General features: G+C 59.8%; 1 protein-coding gene across 3 annotated transcripts; it reads left to right on the top strand.

Annotated features, from left to right (window-relative positions):
* RFX1 (regulatory factor X1) lies at positions 1-23,633 on the top strand. 3 transcript variants are annotated; one of them, XM_036848906.1, is made up of 20 exons: positions 1-379; positions 7,355-7,464; positions 7,702-7,785; positions 8,463-8,570; positions 9,511-9,627; positions 10,743-10,838; positions 12,313-12,407; positions 15,665-16,031; positions 17,831-18,012; positions 19,031-19,150; positions 19,241-19,356; positions 19,583-19,701; positions 19,784-19,851; positions 20,345-20,496; positions 20,571-20,668; positions 22,093-22,242; positions 22,337-22,545; positions 22,978-23,131; positions 23,215-23,260; positions 23,410-23,633. In XM_036848906.1, the coding sequence occupies exons 1-20, from the start codon at positions 58-60 to the stop codon at positions 23,577-23,579; spliced, it is 2,883 nt and encodes a 960-aa protein (XP_036704801.1). In that variant the 5' UTR covers positions 1-57; the 3' UTR covers positions 23,580-23,633. The 3 variants fall into 3 exon arrangements, with proteins under 3 accessions (XP_036704801.1, XP_036704800.1, XP_036704802.1); XM_036848905.1 differs by having other exon boundaries at positions 19,784-19,893; XM_036848907.1 differs by lacking the exon at positions 9,511-9,627 and having other exon boundaries at positions 19,784-19,893.
* The last annotated feature ends 978 nt before the right edge of the window (positions 23,634-24,611 follow it).

Raw genomic sequence — 24,611 nt, 5'->3', positions numbered from 1 at the left:
AAAAAAAGAAAAAAAAAAAGAAAAGCCTTATTTATTATCATTTTCCCCACCGTTGGCATGGCAACACAGGCGTACGTTACTGAGCTACAGGCAGCCCCGCAACCATCCCAGCCGCCACAGGCCCCTCCACAGGCCCAGCCCCAGCCACCGCCACCACCACCCTCAGCAGCACCCCAGCCCCCCCAGCCCCCCGCCACCACCGCCACCCCCCAGCCCCAGTATGTCACCGAGCTGCAGAGTCCGCAGCCTCAGGCACAGCCACCGGGCGGCCAGAAGCAGTACGTGACAGAGCTCCCGGCCACCCCCACGCCCTCGCAGCCGGCCGGCACACCCGCCCCATCCCCGGCGTCCCAGCAGTACATCGTGGTCACCGTCTCCGGTAAGTGGACACGTGCTCAGAGCCAGGGCGCTCAGTGAACAACCCCAAAGGGAGTTTTGGGGAGCCTAGCATCCTGGATGTGGGGGCACCCTGGCGGCCTCCCATTGTCACTTATTATGCCTGTTACCAGGAGGGCAGCTTTTAAACTCTCTGGGGTTCCCCGGTGGGATCTGGGGGGCGCCTCTGGGGAAGGAGTAGTCAGACCAAGCAGGGAGGCCTCTGTGCCCCCAAACTCCTCCCCACCGGGGCAGCTCTTAGAGCTGTTTCTGTCTCTATCCTCAAGTAAGGTGTCACTTGAAGAAAGGATTGGGCAGTGGAGTTAATTTGCAAACGCCTGCTGGAGATGGAGGGTGAGCGCACAGCCATCATCCGTAAAGGGATCGTAGCAGCTTCGAGCGCTCAGGGGCTGCGTGTGAGGTGCTCCCTGTGGCAGTTCAGGGAGGTCCGCTGGGCGGCCTGGAGGGACCACTTCCCCTCCCCTCCCATTTCATTTTTTGGCAAGCCTCAGGCCAAGCGGGGCTCTTGGCTGGGCGAGTTCGTGAGCATGTGATGTGGCCAAGGGCTCCTGTTTGTCACTGTGGCCGCCCCTTGAGGCTGTGGAGCAAATGAACCAGGTCATGGCACCCATGGTTCCTGCCTAGAGCATCTTCCCCATGCCCGCTTATTCTAGAATGGGGATGGGCTGAGCAGAGGGAAGTGGGAGCACAGGGTCACGACAGGCAGTCTCTCCCCTAAGGGAGAATGGGGAGCTCCGAACAGGGCTCGGCGTCGTTAGTGGTTTCTGACGTGCTCTGCGTAGAGGGGAGGGTGCAGCGAAACCTCATGTTGAGGCTGGCCCTGGTCCTCCCAGAGTGGACAAGGAAGTGGTGGGGATCCTAAGGGCATCCTGGCAGGCTGCGGAAGGAGCAGGTCAAGACTGCGTTTAGGACCATAGGACAATAAAGAGTCAAAATTTGTGGCAGTTGACATGGCCCCATAGGACCAGGACAGAAGCAGCTGGGACCCGACAGCATCCTGGAGGCTCCTGGCTGTGTCGGGGTCCCCAGGGAGGGCCAGGGGGTGGGGCACGCAGGGGCTCAGGACAGTGACTCTTTAACACACAGACTGGTGTGGAGGGATGGCACGCGAGAGTCAGCTGAGTGCAGAGCGAGGCCAGGCCAAGGACGTGGCCAGGGTCACCGGGCCACAGATCTCCAGGGGGTTCTTGGCGCTGCACAGGGATCCTGATACATTTCCCAGCCAGCATACGCCTCACTGTCCGAGAAACCCACTCCCCCGTCTCTCACCTCTGTCACCTCCCTCTCACTCTGTGCTCTTGACCCCTGACCCTGCTACTGACCTCACTGGGGACAAGGCATCATCACATGACAAGAAGGACCCCTTCTCCCACCCAGCCAGCCTCCCAGCACCCGGGCTCCATCTGCACCACCAGCTCTGCTTTCTGGCTTCTGGAAGGGTGAATCGGCCCCTGCCCGTTCCAGGCTGCCCCCTCCAAGACTTGCTTCTGCCACCCCGGCCTCTTCACTTGGTCCCTCTCTTGCTGATCTTTTCCACCTGCATGAAAAGATGCAACAGCTCCCATTTTAACCGGGCCCCCCAGGCCCTGCACCCCCTTCAGCTGCTGCCCGATTCTCTTCCCTTTAGGTTAGAATTCCTCAAAGGATTCATCCTCCCTTCCTCAGTCTCTTCTCCCTCCTCAATTCATCCTCCCTTCCTCAGTCTCTTCTCCCTCACCTCAGCCACCTGCACCTTCCCTCCCCATAGTCCTACGCAGGGTCACCCGTGGCCCCTATCTGGTCGATCCACTGGTCACTCTCTGTGCTTCTCTTCCTTGGCCTCTGGGTAGCGCCTGACACACTGGTCCCCCTCCTCCCAGAGATGCCCTCCTGCCCTGGTCTCTGCCCACCTCCCTCCTTCCTCCTCATCTCCCTGACTTTGTCAGCAATGACCTCATCAGGTCTGAGGCCTCCTCTGTGCTCCAGTGATTCTCCCTTCGTGGTGGCCTTGTCCAGCATCTCAGCTTCCGACGCCACCTCTTATGCTGGCAGTGCCACATTGAGGTCTGCATCCTGGGCCTCAGCCCTGAGCCCTAGCTACCTGTGAGCCAACAAAGGGACCTCTCAAACCAGCATGGCCAAATAGAAGTCTGGATTTTCTTCCTTCTTCAAATCTGGCCTCCACTGAGACTTCCTTGTCCTAGTAAATATCACCCCCAGGTCTGGGTCGGCCTTGATTCCTGTCTTACCCATCCTTTTTTTTTTTTTCTGGCCACACCATGCGGCACGTGGGATCTTAGTTCCCTGACCGGGGATCGAACCCTTGCCCCTGCAGTGGGAGCGCAGGGTCTTAACCACTGGACCGCCAAGGAAGTCCCCTGTGTTACCCACCCTTGAGCAAGCAAGATCTCTTGGCTCCACCTCCTCAATGCAGCCAGAACCCTCCCCTCTCCCACCTCCACGGCCCCCTACCCCGGTCCAGCCTCTGCTCATACCCTTCACGGTCCTCCCCCCACGGCGACCAGAGGGAGCCTCTTGCCAGCTGTTGATTAGGTCCCATCATGTCCCAGCTCAACCCAGATTATTCCAAGGCAGGTGGCCCTGGGGGCACTCTCTGAGAAGCCTTGGCCTGGCCTTTCTTGGCCCTAGGAGACCTGGCCCCCTGTGGCTCACAGGAAGGGGCTTAAAAAGCTCCACACTCCCCGTGCCCCTGCTGACAAGTGTCCAACCTCCTGACTCTGGCCTTCAAGGCCTGCTGGCCACCCAGCCCTACCTGGTACTAACCTGCCCCCTAGCATACCTGCTTCAGCCCCGCTGGTGTTCCTGTGGCTCCTCAAACCTTCCAGGCTTAGTTCGCCTCTGGGCCTTTGCACTCACCTTGCCCTCTGCCGGGAGCGCTCCCATCCCAGACCTTCTGGTGCTTCATCCCTTGTGAATGCTGGCCTGACCCAGCTCAGCCCTCATACCCCATCAGCCCCTGGGCAGCCAAGAGCAGGTAGGAGGGCTTGTCTGTCACTGCTGGAGGACTTTTCATAGCCTACAGGGCATCTTATTGGCCCTGAACCTCCTGAGTGCTGGCTTTTGCTGCTTCAGGTGTCCAGGGTCCCCAGAACAAGGGTCTGGAATGGATGCACATCTCCAGACCCCAGAACACCCCAAGTCCCAGCCTACCTCCTCTCTTCCCCTTGTCTTCTCCAGCTCCTCCCAGCACTCCCCCAGGGAGTCCCTGGTGCCTACAGGTCAAAGCCTTTGTTTCCCTCCTCCCCTGGTCCCCCCATCTTGCTGTGGGGCACTCAGTGTGGACGGGTTGCAGTGTTGGCGTGAATGGCTGTTGGCGTGAATCTTAGCCTCCCTTCTTTGGTCAGGCAGTGGCTTAATTGTCTTTCACAGTGGTCCTGGGGAATTTCATTTCCCTTCTGCTCCCAGTTCTGCCAGGAGCAAGCCTGTCCCCGGAAGGCTTACTGGGCAACGCTTCCTTGATTTGTTCTAAGAGGAGGTTGGGTTGCGCCCTGTCACTGAACTTGTGCTGCTCTGTTCACCCCGCCCCCATCCCCTTGCCGTGATTTCCTAGGGTTCCTCCATAACCCTCTCCCAGTTTTAGTGTCCCTTTTATCTAAGGGTGGCCTTTGGGCCACGTGAGCCAGTCCTAGGGGTGGAGGTGGGGGTGTAACTGACACCAGCAAAGGCTGCAGCAAGGTGCCTGGGGTTCCTCCAGAGCCAGAAGCAATCTGAGCTGAGCAGGGACCCAGGGGGTGGCAGGGAGGAGGCAGGGAGGGGCCCTGGACGCAGACCTGGAGCCTAGGCTGGAAGCCAGCCAGGAGCAGCACAACTAACCCGATCCTTGCAAGCTCTGCCCTAAGGTGACTTTGGAGGTGATGGGAAGGAAGCTCCAATGTCCCGGCTTAGGAACAGTCCTCTAGATCCATAAATCCCTGGCCTCAGAGGCAACCGGACTCTCACCCGAAACCCGGGTGGAAGGAGGGCATTGTGGGTCCCGCCAGCTGTCCCTAGGAAAGTGAAAGTGAGCCTGTGGAAGGGGATAGGGCTGGGCTGCAGGAGGGACCATGTCCAGCCTCTCCTCCCTGCTTCTGACTTGCAGTCCTTGGGAGTCCAGCAAGACTTGTGTCCAGGAGAGGGACATGGAGGGTGTTTGTCAGTGTCCCCAAGCATAGATGGGGAAACCGAGGTCAGGGCAGACAAGGGACTCAGGACGCTGGGGGCAGCAGGAGTCCACAGGCCCCCCCAAAGAACCTTTGACTGAAATCATCGGCAGGATGGGAGCAAAGGATCAGGAGGGAGAGGGCCATGACTGCCCCATCTGTTGTCCGTGGTGAACTGGGACCCAGCTTGGAGTCGAGCCTCTCAGGTTTCCCTCTGTCTTCCCCCAAGTAGCTCGTGACATTTGAGGCATGAGTAGGTCTCAGTGAGGAAGTGCAAGGCCCAGGGAGGAAGAGACACTCATCAGATTGAGGGACAGGAAATCAGCTGCCGCTTCCTGACTGGAGACTTGAGACAGCGGGGCCCTCTCTGGTCTGGTGCACATGCCCAGAATGGAGTTTGCAGACAGATGCAGATGCTCGCGGACTCAGTGACCCCCTATGCACACATAAACACACACACACACACACACACACACACACACACACACACAATGGTAGGGAGCCTGCCCTGGCTACAGGCAGACAGGGGCTCACACACAGGAAGCCCCTTGTCCAAAGAGTAGACTCTGGAAACTCACCTGCCCGGCATGCCCTCCTGGCCTGGCAAAGATGGGGATTCCGGCCTTGAGGGCTACCCCAGAGGCAGGAGATGGCCAACACTGCTTCCCAGGGCTTCCCTGTCCCAGGCAGATGCTTGATCTCAGCAAGTCCCCAGGCCTCCAACTGCTCAGGGTCCCGCTTAAGGATCAGCCTTGGCACTTTCATCAAAGCACCGGGGCCTAGGAGGTGGCTGGGGCCAGCCCCCCATTCGCTGCCCACCCTGAGCCAGGCTAAACCTGCCACGGGCCTCCCCTGTCAGGCACTATCCCTTGGGCTGTGCCTGGCTTCCTGTGCCTCATGGACACCCAGGTGTGCCGGGCCCCTCACGTGACTTGGGGCTTTCTCAGGTTCCTCCCAGCGGGCCAGCTCAGTGAGGGCCTCCTCTTTTACCATTCAGGGAAGCCTAAGTACAATAGATGCAAGGGACAATTCCAGCAAAACATAGGAATCGGTGCCCCCTGGAATTGGTTGCAGAGGCAGCTGGCCAAGCAGGCCTGCGGTTCCACTGTCCGCCCCACATCTGGCTACCACTCCCCCACACCCAACATGTATACATTCATGTGCTCTGCCCCAGACTTGGCCCCTGAGGTCCTTGCTTCTACCTGGGGTGACCTTTCTGTCCCGGCCAGGCCCTTCTCCATGTCTCCCCACAGCAGCTGAGGCCCAGCTCCCCGCTTTGGAAGCTGAGCCCCAAAGGGATGCTCTGGACCTTGTGGTGTCCCCATAGGCCCCCGGCTCACTGTCCTCTGGTACCCGCATGCCTGAGTCTGCACACCACTGCCTTTGGGCCCTCAGCCTGGGCCTGACCCTTGACTCTGGGTTCCACACATGGTGTGACATTCATGTGGGCACAGACACGAGCCTGTGTTCTGGTCTGCCAGTTCCTGGCTGGGCGACCTCGGACAGCTTACTTCCTCTCTTCCGGTCTCTGTTGCCCTCTCTAAAAACAGAGGTAATAAAAGTTCTTTCCATTTCCAGCTGCCCGGGAAGACCCTACTGCAGTGCCTGGGGCACCGGAAGTGCTATAGTTACTTGTATTATTCCTTGCCCACTGCCCTCCAATCCCACCAGAGGGCTCCCAGGGGATGGGACTGGGACCTTGGCTCCTTCTGGCAGCACATTGGAGGAAGGGCAGGCGCATGTGTGCCCCCAGCCCTACCCCACAACTGAAACTGCTGGGAGCAACCAGGCGACACAGAGGGGGTGGGGCGGATTGTGTCCCAGCTGGGGTGAGGGTCTCCCAACCAGTGCCTCTCAGGGACACTCGTGCTCCACGCCCCTCCCTCCCCCCCAGCTCCCCTGTTAATCACTTAGCGAGATGTGCATGAAACTCGACCCGAGCCTTCCTGATAACATTTCTGGGTACCAGCCTCTCTCCTGACCCCACAGAGTGGCCCCAGCCCCGCGAAGGCCCCACTCAGGCTCTGCCCGCTGGGAGGGAAGTGTGTTTATCCCAAGAGGACAGCCAGGAACTCTGCATCCACTGGGGGGATTAGCTCCCCAAGGTTGCAGGTATAAAGCCGCCCGCACAGCCTGCTGTTCCCCAAGAGGTGGGCGAGGAGTGCTGGGCAGGCTCCCCGGGACAGACGGGGCGGTGGGGCAGGTGGGCACCATGTTCTATGATTGCCTCTTCTTGGCTGCCTGTCAGCGTGAGTACCCGCCTGCCCAGCTCCAAGCCCTCTGCCCCCCCCCGCCCCACCCCAGTGAGGACCGGGAAGCAGGGAAGGTGGAGAGGGAGGGAGTGTTTGGCCGCAGGCCCGTGAGACCTTCTGGGGCGACTTCTCTGACCAGCTTCCATCCCTGGGAAGCCAGGGGTCATTTCAAGGAAGGTGGCCCCGACGCCTTGCAAGGCTGTGGGACCTGGGGGGGGCGGGGTCAGTCACGGTCCACAGTCCTGCCTGTTGGGCAGAGGGGTCCCTCCCTCCGAGCCTCCGCTGCATCATGGCTTCTCAGTCACCGCTTCTGGTCTGACTTCGGGACAGTGAGGGTAGGGGTGAGGAGGGGGGCTGCTTCTGGGTGTTAGGGATTATAGGCCCTTGGGGCCCCCAGCCCACCCCAATGGGCAGTGTTGGGGCTGACCAGGGGCCAGGCAGGATTCTTGGAGAGCCTAGCCCCACCCAGAGCTGGCTTCAGGCTGCATCGTCGCATCCCAGCGGGCTCAGGCTCAGGGTGGGGGCAGTGGCAGCAGGCAGAGCTGACCTGGTGACCTTTCCCTACAGAAGGTGCCATGCGGGCCAGCGAGACTGTGTCAGAGACCAGCCCGGGCTCCACGGCCAGCCAGACCGGAGTCCCCACTCAGGTGGTGCAGCAGGTGCAGGGCACCCAGCAGGTAGGACACACACCCCTCCCCCAGGGGTGTGTAGAGAGGGCACCTGAGGGGGGCAGCGAGGCTGTGGCCGTGGGTACCTTGCTTCCCGCCTGGTCCTGTTGCCCGAACCATCTGCTCACCTGTTCTTATCAAGATGTTCACTGCTGCCGCCCCAACAAATCCCCCCCCCTCCCCACCCCGGGCCGGGCCTCCCCGGGGAAGCCAGCGCGGCTCAGGTCCTTCCTCCTTCCCCCACAGCGGCTGCTGGTCCAGACGAGCGTGCAGGCCAAGCCGGGCCACGTGTCACCCCTCCAGCTCACCAACATCCCGGTGCCCCAACAGGTAAGCGCCCCGCATCCAGCCCCCGCCCTCAGAGCCCCCCCAGGGTGCGGAACCCACCCCGTGGCCTGCTCTTATCTACCCTCACCAGCACCGAGGCTGTGGGGCCTATCCAGGGGCTGCCTTACCTGCTGCCTCCAGCCGGTGAGGCCGTGTCAGTCAGGGCCCACTGGGGAAGGAAGAGCTGCAGGAGTCATCTTAACAGAGAGACCTGAGGATTGACAGTAAGGCACGCGGCTGGTGGGTCCAGCCCCAGTGCCCCAAAGCAGAGACGCCAAAGCCGATTAAGAGCCAAGAACCCGTAGCCAGCACAGGGGCGTGAGTGCATGGCGGTCTGCCGCCTGGAAGGCTACACACCGGGTGCCGGCGTCCAGTGTGGGCCGGGACAGAGTCCTGTCGGGTTTCAAGGGTGAGGGCACATTTCATGTGCCCTGTGGAGCCAGGCTCCCTGGACACAAACTCCAGCTCTGCTGCACGTGGGCTCCAGGATCTCGGGCAAGTCCTTTCGCTGTCCTAAACCTGTGTGAAGTGGGGGAGCGACTGCAGCATCACGACTGTCAGGGCGAGTCTGTGAGCTAGCAGGCATGCAGCCCTAGAACGGCGCCTGGCACGGCACAGGTGCTCCTTAAAAACACACAGGCCGTTGTCAGGAGCTGTGGTCCTTCTCCCCTCGGCTCCAGGCTCTCCCCACACAGCGTCTGGTGGTGCAGAGCACAGTCCCGGGCGGCAAGAGCGGCCAGGTCTCCCTGACGGTGCATGGCACGCAGCAGGTGCACTCACCTCCTGAGGTAGGTGGCGGCCCCTTTGGCCACCCTCCCCACCCCTCTCCCCGGAGGAGTCAGGACTCACTCCTCCCAAGTCCTCGTTGACCCTGGGTGGGGTGGCTCGGCCGCCAGATCCTAGCCCTGCTGGCTCTGAGCTGAGCCCGGCTCCGGGAGGAGGAGGCAGCTTCTCCCCTGAGTCGAGATGGGCCTTGAAGCTCCAGCGCAGGGCACTGCATCCCAGGAGGCAAAGTGGGCCCCTCTTCCCTTGACAGGGTGGGTAGAGGTTCCTCCTCTGACCACAGAGTGGAATGCAGGGACCCCTGAACACCAGTGAGGGTGTGGAGGCAGGCGAGCCGTGGGTGGCGGGGAGCGTGGGTGTCAGCAATCGGAGCTCAAGGTCAGATCCCTGGCTCAGCCATTCAGTCCTGGGGACTCTGGAAAGGCCCTCAGAGCCTACTGAGCCCAGAGTTAGAAATGTGTAAAACAGTTAATGATACCCCCTGTGACACAGCACGGCCCAGAGCTATCGGGCTCTGCAGCCAGCCCACCTGGGGTCAGCACCTGGTGCCACCACTCACAACTATGTGGCCCTGTACACGTCCCTTCCCATCTGTGCATCAGCAGCTCATCTGGAAAGCAGGGGTGCCCTCACCTATCCTTTCTCACTTCAGGGCTGCAGCCCATCTGATGATGGAGGCAGCAGGTGGCCCATGAGCTGAGGCTAGAGTCCCAGCCCTCTTCCCTGGGGAAGATGGCTCTGAACCCTGAGCCTTGCATCTGGGATGACTGGGGCTGTGGTGGGGACCAGGCATTTGGATGCAAAGGATGGTTACCAGCTTAGGTGGTTGGATACGTCCCCTCTGGCTGCTGCCCTCCCCTAATAGCTCTCTGGACAGCCCTTTCGAGCAGGGTTTTGTCAGGCCCCGGCTGCTCCACACACACACCGTGTCTCCTTCCATTGCAGCGGTCGCCAGTGCAGACCAATAGCTCCTCCAGCAAGACGGCTGGGGCCCCCACGGGCACGGTGCCTCAGCAGCTGCAAGTCCACGGCGTCCAGCAGAGTGTCCCCGTCACCCAAGAGGTGCCAGGCAAAGGCGGGCAGTGGCAGGGGCGAGGGTGCTGGCCAGGCGGCCTCTGCATCCTCCTTCAGTTGTCAGTGGGAGTTGCAGCGGGGAAGGCCTGTGAGAGACAAGCAGATGGGGGTCCAGCCCCAGCCTGCCACCTAGGCCTTTGGCAAGCACCTCTGCTTCTCTCCAGACTCCGCGTTCTCACCTAAATAACGGCTTCTCCCCGAGGGCCTGGGAGCAGGGTGGTTGGGGCTGCCGTGAGGATGAAGCGTGTCCTCGTGGAAAGCACCTAACACTGAACAGGCACTGGAAACAGCTTCGAGAAACAGCCTTGGCCTCTCTGGGCCCATTTGCCTGGAGGAAACCCCAAGGCCAAGTCCTGGCTCGCCCCTAAGGGGCTCAGGGAGAGGCCTCAGCCTCCAAAACCATGCCCAGTCTTCTGGAGGAGGCCTCACTCTGAGCTGCCAGCCACGGCGGCCAGAGCAGGTTAAGAGGCAAGGGCTGTCTGCCATCTGGTCGTTACCGCTCAGGTTGGGAGGTTCCCAATCCCTCGGAGAACCAGATGAAAGCCATAGACCCTTTCCCTGGAGGAAAGCAGAAACCCCACCCTGAAGGATTCATAGATACTCTCCTGCCTGGCACCACAGCCCCTCTGAACCTCTAGGCCTGGGTTCAAGTCCCGGCCCCATCACTCAGCAGCTTCCCGCCTCCCAGCCTCTGTCCCTCACTCTGTGCCCTGAGGGTGATGCCGGCATCCCCTCCATAGCATGGAAGTAAGGACAGCCAGTATCATGGACGTGTGGGATAACCCATGTAGGGAGTGGGGGTAGACAGCAGGGAACCCCTCAGTCGGTCCCAAGTTCAGCTCAGTGCTACTTCCCATCAGCCTCACCTTGTTGAGCCTGGGTTCCACACCTGTAACATGGCGCCCAGAGGCAACCTGGTAATGAACCTGGAAGGCACTTGGTGCAGGGCCAGCAGTGAAAAGCTGGAGAAAGGTGGCGTCTTTCCTTACGGGGCTGCTGTGAGGCTTACATGAGTTCACGTGGGCAGGGGGTGGTGCTTAGGGGCAGGTGGGCAGCCATCATCGCCATCGTTACCATAGTCTGACTTGCCTTTCCTTCCCCAGAGGTCCGTGGTCCAGGCCACTCCACAAGTGCCCAAAGCTGGCCCCGTGCAGCAGCTCACAGTGCAAGGGCTCCAGCCGGTCCACGTGGCTCAAGAGGTGTGTGTCTCCCCCACCTACCTCTGGGCAAACTGGGGCCGGGCCTGGGCTGAGCTGGGGAGGGGTGCAGGCCCCTCAGGCCGCAGGGAGGGAGTGGAGCTCCCCTGGGGGGATGTGGGTGGGTAGGTGGGGAGGCAGCTGGAGCCTTCAGAACCGCAGCCCCATCCTGGGCTCCACCTCTGGCCTTGGGCTGCGGACCCAGTCCTGGAGCCTTACTCTTTCCCGGCACCTGGCAGTTTAAGGCCCAGGTTTTGCTTAGAGAGATCTGGGTTCTCCCTTCCGTCACACGGGGTGGGGATCTTCTGGTCGGGTTGCTGAGTGAGCTCAGCAGCCTCGTGGGCGGTGGAGGCCTGGAGCCCCACCCGCGGCCGCCCCCGGTGACCCCCCAGTGTCTCTGTTTGTCCTCCAGAGCTCAGGCAGTCAGTTTCCCGCTAGGAAGGCAGAGCAGCAAGAGCCCCGGCCCACGCCGCCACCGGAGCCGCCGCCCCGGCCGCCCACGCCTGGGCCCGGGTCGGGCGTGCTGGCCCCGGAACCGCCAGCGTGCAGCGGGGAGGCCCCGCAGCTAGGCAGGCCCGAGCTGCCGCCGCCCCGTTACGAGCCGGGCGCCGAGCAGTGGGTGGAGCTGGTGGGCGTGCTGCCCCCGCACCTGCTCCTGCCGCAGCAGAAAGTGGTCCTCGAGCCACTGCCCGGGCTCCCGGCCCGAGCCAGCCCCGACCAGAGGGTCAGGATCCAGAGAGTCCCCCAAGTGCTAGTGTTCGGCACGGCCGCCACGGCCCTCAAAGTAGGTGGCGGACGCATGGGCGGGGTGCAAGGGGCGGGCGGGGGCGGGATCCGCCGGCCCCGGCCCGCGCCCGGCCCCGCAGGCCCTGTAGACCCCACCTCCACCCAGCCAGTCTGGGGACCCGCCTCTGATCCCCCCTAAATCGGGCTCCAGGTCCCAGGCTCTGCCACTACAGATTGGGGTGGGGGATGGGGTGGGGAACTCAGGCCCCGCCCCTAAGACTTTGTCAGTAGTTCCAGATTCTGGCCCACAAACAGGGCCCCACCCCTGGCCCCGGCTCCGCCCCTAGCATCCGGTTCAAGGTTTTAGGCCCCGCCCCTGTAGACGGGGGTCCGTCCCTGATGCAGGCTCCAACCCTGAAGCCATGTCTGTAGTTCCAGGCTCCGGCTTTAGTGACAGCCTTGTACCAGGACTTGGCTCTGCCCCTGGGTTTCAACTTTCACACCCACGGTAGGACCCCGTCTGAGGTCCCCTCTACGCACCTCAGGCCCTACCTTTACTGTCCCCAGCCCAAGCAGAGAGTCCTGGCTTCTCCTGCCACAGCTGTGCCTGATTCCCAGCCCTGGCCCCGCCCAGGGTATTCAGAGAGCCCAGAAGTGCAGCCTTCCAGCTGGGGAGCTGCCAGACTTTTAGGAGCAGAGGCGAGGAGCTGGGCCACCCCTGACCCTCTGTGTACCCTTCCTCCTGTGCCAGGTGCAGCAGCTCCAGCAGGTGCCAGTCCCACATGTGTACTCCAGCCAAGTGCAGTATGTGGAGGGCAGTGATGCCAGCTACACGGCCAGCGCCATGTGAGTGGGGAGGGGACGGGGGGAAGGGACAGGAGGAGGGGCATGGGTCTGCTCAGGACCCCCCGGGGCTTGCGGCCCCCCAGCCCCCAGCGGACCAGCCAGCCTTCAAGGCCTCAAGTGGCGGTAAAGCAGAGGGGACCCTGGCAAGTTGGGAAAGGCATCCCAGCAAAGCATAAGAGCTTTGGAATCAGGTTGGTCTGGTTCTATGCAAAAAAAACAGAAAACAAAAATGGAAAACAAATTTTTTTTTAATTTTATAAGATAAAATTTTCTAAGGAATAGGGAATGTTAAACTGTGAAAAAAAAGTTTCCTTCACTCCTGACCCCCAACCCTGCCCCAGAGGGGATGCTGTGGCCCATTTCTTTGTTTCCTCCCAGAGATACTCTGAGAATAGAAATTACCCCCTTTCTTTACTCAGAAATAGAGGCAGCGTGTTCTGTCCCCTATCTCTTCCCCTGCCATGTAGCTTGAAGCTCTTTGACCACGTGGGTCCCAGTCACCCTCTTTAACCGCTGTGTGATACTCCAGCATACAGCCGCAGCATGAATGACATAGCCAATCCCCACCCAGCCAACACGTAGGTGACTTCCACTCACTGGTGCTGCGCACAGCTCAGCGTCAGCATGTGCCACATCAGGCAGCTGTCAGCCCCAGGCCTGCCTTAACCCCGGCTCTGGCTCCTTGCTGGGGATGCTCCATGCATATTACCATGGAGAAGGATCTCCCCTTCTCCATGGGAACAATTCCAGGGCTTATAGTCTCTAGTTGTTGTTTCAGTTTTTGGAAGCTTCATTTGGCTTTTTTTGTATTTGCCTGATTTTTTTCTTACGTCCCTGCCACCTGTCCTTGTGGGCATGACACCGGGGGTGGATTAGCTCATGGAATGACTTGGTCTCTGGGTCCTGATGCTGTGACTGACCCCAAAGGGTGTGACCCTGGCACCTGAGTCGTGCTCTACGGCATCCAGCTGCCTCATAGTTCTGTTGATTTATTTCCAGTGCTGCCAGTTTCTCTTACCTGTGCAGTTGATCAGAGCTGGCAGGGACCGCAGAGGACATTCCAAAGAGGAGCCAGGCTCCCGAGGGCCCCCAGGGGCTCTTCTGCCTCTCCTGGTCTGTCTTTTGCTTCCTTTTTTTTTTTTTTTTTAACAAAATTATTTATTTACTTATTTTTGGCTGCATTGGGTCTTCGTTGCTGCACGCGGGCTTTCTAGTTGCGGTGCGCAGGGGCTATTCCTCGTTGTGGTGCACGGGCTTACTGCGGTGGCTTCTCTTGTTGCGGAGCATGGGCTCTAGGCGCACGGGCTTCAGTAGTTGTGGCATGCAGGCTCAGTAGTTGTGGCATGCAGGCTCAGTAGTTGTGGCTCGCGGGCTCTAGAGCGCAGGCTCAGTAGCTGTGGCGCAAGGGCTTAGTTGCTCCGTGACATGTGGGATCTTCCCGGACCAGGGCTCGAACCCGTGTCCCCTGCATTGGCAGGCGTATTCTTAACCACTGCGCCACCAGGGAAGTCCTGGTCTGTCTTTTGCTTCTGGTTCAATTCTTCCTTCTGTGATTATGTGTTTGATCACACGGAGTCCATTGTTGCCATCAGATTCTTCTGCTATGTGAAGTTTTTGAGGACACTGTATCTTGTCTCTCCCTCATAGTGGGTCATTACCACGTTCCCAGCCCTTTGCTGGTCCAGGTCCCCACGCTGACCAAAGCCACAGCCCTTGGGCCTCCGTCCCTGGCCCTGTCCAGCTTGTGTCCAGAGATACACACATTCATTTATTCAGTCATTCAGCAAACAGTTACCAAAGCAATGTTTTCTGGGAGCACGTGTTGCGTGTAGGGTGCTGGGCTGGTTTTGGCTCCTGCTGAGGGGGGCATGGGCACTTACCAGTCCCTGCTCAGGTCACGCACTCTTGGTGTCACTTGTGCAGTAGATGTGGACTGATGCGAACCAGGGCACAGTGATCAAGAGCTGCATCCTGGTGTCTGATGGGCAATGCTACGCACGTCAAGTGATCACATCCCGCACCCCAGTCCCTCTCCTTGCTGCCCCCAGAGGCCCCCACGACTCCCTCCGCTGCATCCTTCAGCACCTTCTGAGCCAGGCCACTCCTGACGGGCCTCCCTCCCTTTCTGGATTCTAAAAATTTAACTTATGTTTTTAAATCACTAATGCATTGAGAGGGCTCAAAAATCAAAACTGTGTCCAGCCACGTTTGGTGAAGTGCCTGCCCCCAGTCCACGGGCCCTCCACCCTCACAGACGGCAGATATAGATACGAAATGCCATGTAATCTCCCCCTTCTTCCCACTCTCTGCACCCTTCCCTGCCTCTTTTGTTCACCTAACCGAATGTTCTGGAGCTTGTTCTTTGGCAGGACCCCAAGACCTTCTTCCTCCTCTCTCACCCCTGTGTAGGATTCCATCACCTTTTAACTTGACATCCCACTAAAGATGGACACCCCCCGCCCAGTCATTTTTACTCTCTTGCTACGATTTGCAGCCTTGAGCTCGTGTGACCTGATGCAGATCCTGGGATAGCTGGAGAACTCTCCGGGGTGGGGTGGGTTTCTGGGTCAAAGGGAAACACATCTGTGCCCCGATAGTCATTGCTGACCAGCCCCTCAGGGTGACGGCTGCTGGATTTAGAAGTAGAGCCCCCGCTTCTCCAGCACCCTCTTCCTGCCTCATGTACCTTGGTGTGTACCAGCTTCCGAAGTGCCCTCAATTTACCTTTGTACTTGGCTTCTCCTCTGGCTCCCTCGCCAAGGCATTAACACCCCTGGGGGGACCTTTTCTCTCTCATCCACTGTTGGGTCCAGCATACCTAGAACAGTGCCCAGCATACAGCAGGCACTCAATAGTTCTTTTTTTTTTTTTTTTTCCGGCTACATTGCGTGGTTTGTGGTATTTTAGTTCCCTGACCAGAGATTGAACCTGGGCCCCTGGCAGTGAGAACGTGAGTCCTAACCGCTGGACCACCAGGGAATTCCCTCAGTAGTTCTTTTTATGATTGACTGAAGTGTGTAGCCTATTGCAAGTTACTTAGCACTTCCAGTTCCACTTCCTCCCATCTGAAGTAGGGACTCCCAAGTCAGGGGGCCGCTTTGAGGATTAAGCGAAAATTTGCCCATCCTGCACCTGGGGTGATGCCCGGGGCTGTTGCTTCCCGCTCTCCTTCTCCCCCCGCTGCAGGCCCCCCTCAGTCATGCCCCTGTGCCACCCAGCTCTTGTCCCCTGACTGCCTCCCTCTACTTCTTTCGCAGCCGCTCCAGCACCTACCCCTACCCCGAGACGCCACTGTACACGCAGACGGCAGGCACCAGCTACTACGAGGCCGCGGGCACGGCTGCCCAGGTCAGCACACCTGCCACCTCCCAGGCGGTGGCCAGCAGTGGCTCTGTGCCCATGTACGTGTCCGGCAGCCAGGTCGTCGCCAGCTCCACCAGCAGTGGGAGTGGGGCCAGCAACAGCAGCAGCGGCGGCAGTGGCGGCGGGGGAGGCGGTGGCGGGGGCGGTGGCAGTGGCAGCAGCAGTGGCAGCGGAGCGGGCACCTACGTGATCCAAGGCGGCTACATGCTGGGCAGTGCCAGCCAGTCCTACTCCCACACCACCCGTGCCTCACCAGCCACTGTAAGTGCCAACCCAGGCCCCAGGGGAGGGGGGGTGGGAGGGGGACCCTGGGTGGAAGCGGTGGGTGGTGGATGGTGGTTGCTGGCCACCGTCAGCAGGAGCCTGGGTAGCCTGCTGTCAGGGTGCTCAGGTGAAGATGGCCTGGGATTGAATCCTCGCTGTGTGGCCTCAGACAAGTTACTCAGCCTCTCTGGGCCTCAGCTAATATGCATGACGCTCTTGGAGCTATTACCCAAGAAGTGTCATCTACTCTGATAGTAACCGGTGATGGCGGATAGATAGCAAGGGGAGGGAGATGCAGGCACCACCATGCAAGGAGCTGCCCCGAGCAAGGTTCTGTGTCCATCCCGAAGGCAGCGAGATAACCTTCCTCTGCCAGCGGGGCCCTGTGGAGCAGCCCTAGATCCTAATCCTTACTGGGCCCCTCACCAGCTCTGTGACTGTAGGTGGGTTGTCCTGGGGTGGTCCCCGTCCTCTTGGAGCTTGGCATCTGGAGCGATGGCTTCCCCTCGTTTTGTTTTTGTTTTTTGGTTTTTTTGATTCATTCATTTATTTTTGGCTGCTTTGGGTCTTCATTGCTGTGCATGGGCTTTCTCTAGGTGCAGTGAGCGGGGGCTACTCTTCGTTGCGGTGCGCGGGCTTCTCATTGCGGTGGCTTCTCTCATTGCGGAGCATGGGCTGTAGGCGGGCGGGCTTCAGTAGTTGTGGCACATGGGCTTAGCTGCTCCACGGCATGTGGGATCTTCCCGGACCAGGGATAGAACCCATGTCGCCTCCATTGGCAGGCAGATTCTTAACCACTGCGCCACCAGGGAAGTCCCTTCCCCTCATTTTTAACTGTCGCCCTCTCCCATGGCAACCCATTGTGGACCCCATAACCAAGACAGAAGGTTTCTCAGAAGACAGGACCTCCCTCACGCACCCAAGCAGCCTGGCTTCTAAGTCTAATATTTTAATGCTGGTCATAATCCACATAACTGATTTCATGACTCCCTAATGGGTCCTGAAAACATGCTTCGCTAGACCAGTGACGTCCGATAGAACATCCTCCAGTGATAAATATTTTCTCTCTGTGCTGCTTAGTGCAGAGGCCTCTGGCCACATGAGGCTATTGAGCACTTGAAATGTGAGTTTCAAGGTCCCAGGAACTGAGTTGTTTTTTTAAAAAACTATTTTGAAAGAATTATAGTCACAGAAGCTGCAAAATAGTACAGAGATCTCTGTGGACCCTTCACCCAGGTTACCCCACTAATTACATTTTACGTAACTGTAGTACAGGATCTAGCTAGGAAACTGACATTGGTACAATGTGAGGGTGTCTACTTCTGTGTCTTTTTATCACATGGGTAGGTTTGGGAAACCACTATCACAATCAAAATGCAGAACTGTTCCGTCACCACAAACCCCTCCTGCTAACCCTTTTTAGTCACCCTTGCCCTCCTCCCTCCCAACATCGCTAACCCCCGGCAATCACGAATCTGTTCCCCATTTCTCTAATGTTGTCATTCCGAGGATGTTCTATGAATGGACTCATACTTTACATGACCTTTTGACATTGGCTTTTTCCATTCAGTGTAAATTAATTTAACAGCCCTATGTGGCTGGTGGTGACTGATTTGGACAGTGCAGTTCTAGAGAGTTCCACTGGATTTAGTTCCCATGGGAGATTGTGATATGACACCCTCTCCAGTGTGGTTGTCAGGATCACAATCAGAAATAAATATAGAGAGCACTTAGCAACGAGCACTTGAGAAATGGAAGCAATTCTTAGCATTCTTCCACCCCTCCTCGGGCCCCAGGTCCAGTGGCTCCTGGACAACTATGAGACAGCCGAGGGCGTGAGCCTGCCTCGGAGCACCCTCTACTGCCACTACCTGCTGCACTGCCAGGAGCAGAAGCTGGAGCCTGTCAACGCCGCCTCCTTCGGCAAGCTCATCCGCTCTGTCTTCATGGGCCTGCGCACCCGACGTCTCGGCACCAGGTGGGACCACCTGCCCCTGACAGTCCCTAGCAGCCACAAGGCCCAACCTCACCCTAAGTTATCGAGGTCCTCAGCTCCCCTTGTCCCCTCACTCACTCCACTCCAGCCCCACTGACCTCTTCACAGCTCCTCTGACACTTGCATGCTCCTACCTCAGGGCCTTTGCACTGCTGTGCCTTCTGCCTCACGTACCTTTCTCCATCTCCTGACTCAAACGTCCCCTGACCCCCTTAACTAAAACTTCAGCCTTCCCTCACCTCCTTGACATCCACCCCCCTTACTTTATCCTCCTTAGCACTGAGCACCATCCAACATGCCTTTTATGTTACTTCTCCTTTCTGATCTGTCTTCCAATGCTGAAATGCACGTCCCTTGAGAGTGCAGGGGCTACACACAGTCAGTGCTTAATCAGGGCCTATGAGTCAGTGAATCCATGTAGGAAGGAGCAAGGAGCCCTCCCATGAACCCGCTCTTCCCTGCCTCTCCTTTGCGATCCCCCACACCTCTCCAGGCTGAGCCCCGCTCTTCTGCTGGTTCCAGCTCCCAGCTTAGGCCTTAGACATCACCTCATTCGTGCATTCATGCATGTGTACGTGCAGAACCTTGGGCAAAGTACTGCATGTCTCTGTGCCTCAGTTTCCTCAGCTGTCAATCTAGGATGCTAGGAGTACCCTTCACAGGGTAGGGATGAGGAACACGTGGATTCGAATATGCTAAGTGCTCAGAACAGTGCCTGGCAAATTGTTATGACTAGCAGGCAGCAAATACCTGCTAAGTGCCTGCCCCTGACTCTGGCCCTGTCTTCACAGAGCTCAGTCTGCAGTTGGGGGCCTCTCCTGGCACCCATAGTCCCTGTGGCTTCCCCAGCCCAGCACCCCCAGCTCTGTGGAGATATGGGTCTCACCCCCTGGGCTCTGTTCGGCCCCCTAGCAGAGAGGAGGCAGGTGTGATGTGAAGCTCCTGGTGGACGATCGGTGACCACCCCCAGCCCAGCCCTCATCCTCTGCCTCCCTCCCAGGGGCAACTCCAAGTACCACTACTATGGCCTGCGCATCAAGGCCAGCTCACCCCTGCTGCGGCTGATGGAGGACCAGCAGCACATGGCCATGCGGGGCCAACCCTTCTCGCAAAAACAGAGGTAGGAGGGCAGGGCTGGCCCGGTGCTGGCGGGCAGGGAAAGGCATGGCAGCCCGTCCCCACTCCAGTCCCCTGCCTATCCCTTCTCCAGGCTCAAACCCATCCAGAAGATGGAGGGCATGACCAACGGTGTGGCCGTGGGGCCACAGCAGGCCACTGGGCTGTCGGACATCAGCGCCCAGGTCCAGCAGTACCAGCAGTTTCTGGGTGAGGGCTCCCTGGACTCTGGGGTGGGCCCAGGGCAGGGTATGTGGCCCCCGGAGAGTGTGCAGATGGTTCACTTGCCCTCCCGGAACCTCTTCGCCCCCACTGCACATGGGGGAACTTCTGCTTGGTAGCAAAGTGGTGCCAACTTAATAGGATCCCAGGATGAGGCTCGAGGGGGCAGGCAGCTGGGGGATGAAGGGGCTCACGGTGTCTCCTCTGCCCCCAGATGCCTCGAGGAGCCTCCCTGACTTCTCAGAGCTCGACCTCCAGGGCAAAGTGCTGCCCGAAGGCATCGGGCCTGGGGACATCAAGGCCTTCCAGGTCCTGTACCGGGAACACTGTGAGGTAGGGCATCTGGGCAGTGGGCAGGGGCGAGGGAGGGCCACGCTGCCGCTCAGCCCCCTTGAGCATCCAGCCTCCCCAACAGGCCATCGTCGATGTCATGGTGAACCTGCAGTTCACCCTGGTGGAGACGCTGTGGAAAACCTTCTGGAGGTACAACCTGAGCCAGCCCAGCGAGGCACCGCCGCTGGCTGTGTGAGTGCCTTTGGGGGAGGGGGGAGGAAGGGAGGAGGTTGGGTACCATGTGAGTCAGCCCCCAAGGCTGGGGTGGGCAGACCTCAGACTTCATGCAGGAGTGGGGGCTCCTCTCTACCCCTGCAGTTTGTGGGGTGCACACGGCCTTCGGAGCCCACCTCCAGAGTGTACATTGGTACCGGTCTGATGCTCGGTGTTTGGGATGGCGTGCCCCACCAAGCCATTTCCTCCCTGCGGTGGGTAGATGCCTGTGCCCCAATGTGCAGGGTGTTAAGATCCCTGTCTGACCCTGGGGGCAGTGGGGTCTGTGTCAGCCTGACCCCGGGGGTCTTCCAGAGACAGAGAGTACCTGCCTGACCCCAGGGTGGGGTGAGGGTGCTGTGCCCTTCTGACCCTGGGTACAGGACCGTGGAATGTCCTCGTGACCCCCGGGTGGGGTGGGTGCCCACAGGCATGATGAGGCCGAGAAGCGGCTGCCCAAGGCCAGCCTGGTGCTCCTCTCCAAGTTCGAGCCCGTGCTCCAGTGGACCAAGCACTGTGACAACGTGCTGTACCAGGGCCTGGTGGAGATCCTCATCCCCGATGTGCTGCGGCCCATCCCCAGTAAGTGCACGGCCGCCCGGTCCCCGCACCCCACCCCACCCCTGAGTCCTGACCAGCCCCCCTACCGCCCACAGGTGCCTTGACCCAAGCGATCCGGAACTTTGCCAAGAGCCTGGAGAGCTGGCTCACCCACGCCATGGTGAACATACCCGAGGAGATGCTGCGGGTGAAGGTGAGGGCGTGAGGGGGTCTGAGGGGCCAGCTTGGCCCACAGCGCGGGGCCTCCCTCCCGGCTGGGGGCGGCTGGGGGCCTCGGTCTCCTCTGCCTAACAGAGGCGGTAAGATTTGTCCCCGTTTCTGTCCCCTCAGAGTGAGCTTTGGCCGTTGTCTTGACAAACCAGCTTCCTCAGGAGCCCACTTCTGAAACACAACCTGTGTGTGGTGTTTTTGTATGCAACACAGCGTCTTAAAAAAATAAAAACCAAATGCACACTTGAAGTAGTTCTCTTCAGAGAGCTTCAACAGAAAGTGCTTTAGGTGTTCAGAAAGAGACAAAATCTTAAAAAAAACAACAAAAAAACCAAAAACAAAAACGTCTATAAGGAAACAGAATAGCCCTCTTCGTCAATGCTGCACATTCACTAACTACCAAGATGTGAGGAATTAGATGGGGTGTGCTTGCTCTTGAGCAAAAAAAAGTTTGTTTTCAAAGTCCTCAAAATGCCAACAGGACAGCTAAACAGAAAGGGATGTCTGAAGAATGACCCCTGGGTACGCTGGACACAGGGCTGGGGTTGGGGGCCTGTGGAGAGAGTAGAAGCTGGATCCCAGGGGAGCCCTTCAGAACGGGCAAGACTTATGTATTCATTCGTTTATTCCACATGCATTTATTGAGCACCTGCTGTGTGCTCGGCATGGTTCTGAGTGCTGGGAGCACAGCAATGACCAAGATGCACAAAACTCCGGCCCTCCCGGAGCCTGACGTTCAAGGGAATAATACAAACAAAATGAAACCAAAGGTTATGGAAGCAGTGCCCTTTCTGGGCAGTGCCCTCCGAGATTTACTTGTGTCCTTTGATGAAAAATAATAATGCTGTTCAGATATAATACACTGAGTTTTTTGGAGGCATTCTTTGGGTGGGTGGTCGCCCAAAGTTTGAAAGCCCTGACCCTTTGATCTCCCAAAGAAAGCAACAAGGTACATTCCTCCCTTTTTTTTTTTTTTTAATTTTTATTTAGCTCCTAACTTTTTTTTTTAAATTAATTAATTAATTTATTTATTTATGGCTGCGTTGGGTCTTCGTTTCTGTGCGAGGGCTTTCTCTAGTTGCGGCAAGCGGGGGCCACTCTTCATCGCGGTGCGCGGGCCTCTCACTATCGCGGCCTCTCTTGTTGCGGAGCACAGGCTCCAGATGCACAGGCTCAGTAATTGTGGCTCAGGGGCCCAGTTGCTCCGTGGCACGTGGGATCCTCCCAGACCAGGGCTCGAACCCGTGTTCCCTGCATTGGCAGGCAGACTCTCAACCACTGCGCCACCAGGGAAGCCCCATTCCTCCCTTTTAGGAGAAAGAAACAGGCTCAGAGAGGTCGCATTGGGTGGGGCAGGGGACTGCGCCGGGTGGGTTCCGCGGAAGCCACAAGCCCTGGGCCCCACAGGTGGCAGCGGCCGGTGCCTTCGCGCAGACCCTGCGGCGCTACACGTCGCTCAACCACCTGGCGCAGGCGGCGCGCGCTGTGCTGCAGAACACCGCGCAGATCAACCAGATGCTGAGCGATCTCAACCGCGTGGACTTCGCCAACGTGCAGGTGAGCGTGGACGGGTCAGGCGAGCGCGGGGCGGCCCGGCGGCTCCGGCCCGGGGCGGCGGCTGAGCCCCGGGCACCCGCCCACTGTGTCCCAGGAGCAGGCCTCGTGGGTATGCCGCTGCGAGGACCGCGTGGTGCAGCGGCTGGAGCAGGACTTCAAAGTGACTCTGCAGCAGCAGAACTCACTGGAGCAGTGGGCGGCCTGGCTGGACGGCGTCGTGAGCCAAGTGCTTAAGCCCTACCAGGGCAGCGCCGGCTTTCCCAAGGCCGCTAAGCTTTTCCTCCTCAAGTGGTCCTTCTACAGGTGCGCGCTGGCTGGGCGGGATGCGGACGGGGAAGGGGCTGGGCGGGAGGACGTTCCTCCCACCAGGGCCGGACCCAGAGAAGGCTCCTTTGCTTTGGGATTAGGCCAAAATGGGACCAATGAAGGCCCCGCCTCTTCGAGGAGGGTGGGGCTGGATGAGGGCCCCAGCCCCACCCTCTCTGGCTGGACCAGAGAAAGCCCCACCCCCTGGGGGACTCGGGTGCTTTTTAGGAAGTCGAGGGTCCTGCTGGTGGTGGGCGGGGCTAGGGCCCTCCTCCCTCTCTGAGGGACGCCTACCTTCTCTGACCGGGAAGCCTGTGCAGGGTCGGGCGGTAGTAGCTGGGCTTGCTCAGGCCTGGGGTCCTTACGGCAGGGAAGAGGGGCGCGGGGCGGGTCCCGGCCTGAGGATTTCCTCTCTGTCGCCTCCCCCAGCTCCATGGTGATCCGGGACCTGACTCTGCGCAGCGCCGCCAGCTTCGGCTCCTTCCATCTCATACGGCTGCTCTACGATGAGTACATGTACTACCTGATCGAGCATCGCGTGGCCCAGGCCAAGGGCGAGACCCCCATTGCCGTCATGGGCGAGGTGCGCACGGCGGGTCCGCTGAGGGCACGGGCGGGGTGCCCCTAGGCAGGACCCTCATTCCTTCTCCTCTCCCCTCCTTCCAGTTCGCCAACCTGGCCACCTCGCTGAACCCCCTGGACCCGGACAAAGGTAGGTAAAGCGTGCCCCTACCCAGGGCCAGAGTCCAGGGGGCGGCGTACAGCGAGGCTGGGGTGGAGGAGGCGGCGGCTGGGGCGCCATGTGGCGGCCTGGTGGCGCCGCCGCCCCGCGCTGAGCCAGGCCTGGTCCGTGTACCCCAGACGAGGAGGAGGAAGAGGAGGAGGAAAGCGAGGACGAGCTGCCGCAGGACATCTCGCTCGCGGCCGGTGGCGAGTCGCCCGCGCTGGGCCCCGAGGCTCTGGAGCCACCGGCCAAGCTGGCGCGGACAGACGCACGCGGCCTCTTCGTGCAGGCGCTGCCCTCCAGCTAAGCCCGTGGCCTCCCCCATCCCCCCACACCACCCCCCGCCCCGCCCCGCCCCGCCCGCCCTACCCTGCTGCCCCTCCTCGCCAGGGTCCCTCACAGCTTCTGTGGCTTCGCTGTCACCGCTCCAGCCTCGGCCGGGGCCGGGAGGGGGCCTCCGAGACAGGGAAGGTAAGGGGGTCCCTGCCCCGGATGGGGCGGGCACAATCACAGGGCCGGGCGGAGCCGCAGCTGCAAACTCTGACACAAAAGACGTGCCTTAAGGAACCCGCCGACGTGCCCAGGTGCCCCCTGGGGCAGCCAGCTTGGCCCCTTGGCCCCAAAGGCTGCAGCATCTCCCTCCCCCAGCCCCACCCCCACCCCCCCAGGGGGCAGGCAGGCAGGCCCCCTCCCTCGCGGAACTGTTAACTTATTCAGCTCGCTGGCTTTGCACAGCCTGTCCTAGGCCCAGCCCTGAGCCCCGGGTGGGCGCAGGTGGGCATCACCTGGGGACCCGCCACTGTCAGCAGCAGCCCCGGGATCCCTCCCCCAGCAACCCCACCGCTTCCCACTCCTTGGTATAAGTGCAATTAAAGCTGTGGGTGTCGCATCTCCAGAGCTGGGCCCTCCCTTGCCCCGCATCCCTAGAGGGGGGCACTGCCCGGCCTGGATAGGGGGAGGGCAGAAGGGGCACCACCTCCAGCTTCCAAAGAGCAGCAGGCTGGACCGGGCGCCAAGCCCGGAGGGACCTGCTGCAGGCAGCGGGCCCGGAAGTGCCCATGCCTGCCCCAGCCAGGGCTGGGTGCTCCGCTCGCTCAGATCCTGGGCCCTCCTCGCCGCTGGTTTGTAATGGAATCTCTATGCTCCTACTCTCCCTGGAGACCGTGCTTCTCCTCCATGCGTGCGATCCCCGCCCTCCACATGACTATTGTGCGATTTGTGAGCGCCGCCTGAGCGGAGTCGGTAACTTGTTGGGTTTTTTTCCAACCATCATGGCCTTATCTGTTCCGGTTTTCTCAGTGTTTTCAACCTGTGAGATAGATGTTTATGGCAAAAAGCG

This window comes from Balaenoptera musculus, chromosome 3 (genome assembly GCF_009873245.2).
Source record: "Balaenoptera musculus isolate JJ_BM4_2016_0621 chromosome 3, mBalMus1.pri.v3, whole genome shotgun sequence".
Taxonomy (NCBI): domain Eukaryota; kingdom Metazoa; phylum Chordata; class Mammalia; order Artiodactyla; family Balaenopteridae; genus Balaenoptera; species Balaenoptera musculus.
Note: the sequence above shows the minus strand (reverse complement) of the source record. Positions and strands in the feature narration are given on the sequence as shown.

Coding starts and splice junctions, on each gene's coding strand:
- RFX1 (XM_036848905.1), top strand. CDS start 58: ATGGCAACACAGGCGTACGTTACTGAGCTACAGGCAGCCCCGCAACCA. Junction 380..7,354: donor CATCGTGGTCACCGTCTCCG/GTAAGTGGACAC, acceptor CTTTCCCTACAG/AAGGTGCCATGCGGGCCAGC. Junction 12,408..15,664: donor AGCTACACGGCCAGCGCCAT/GTGAGTGGGGAG, acceptor CTTCTTTCGCAG/CCGCTCCAGCACCTACCCCT.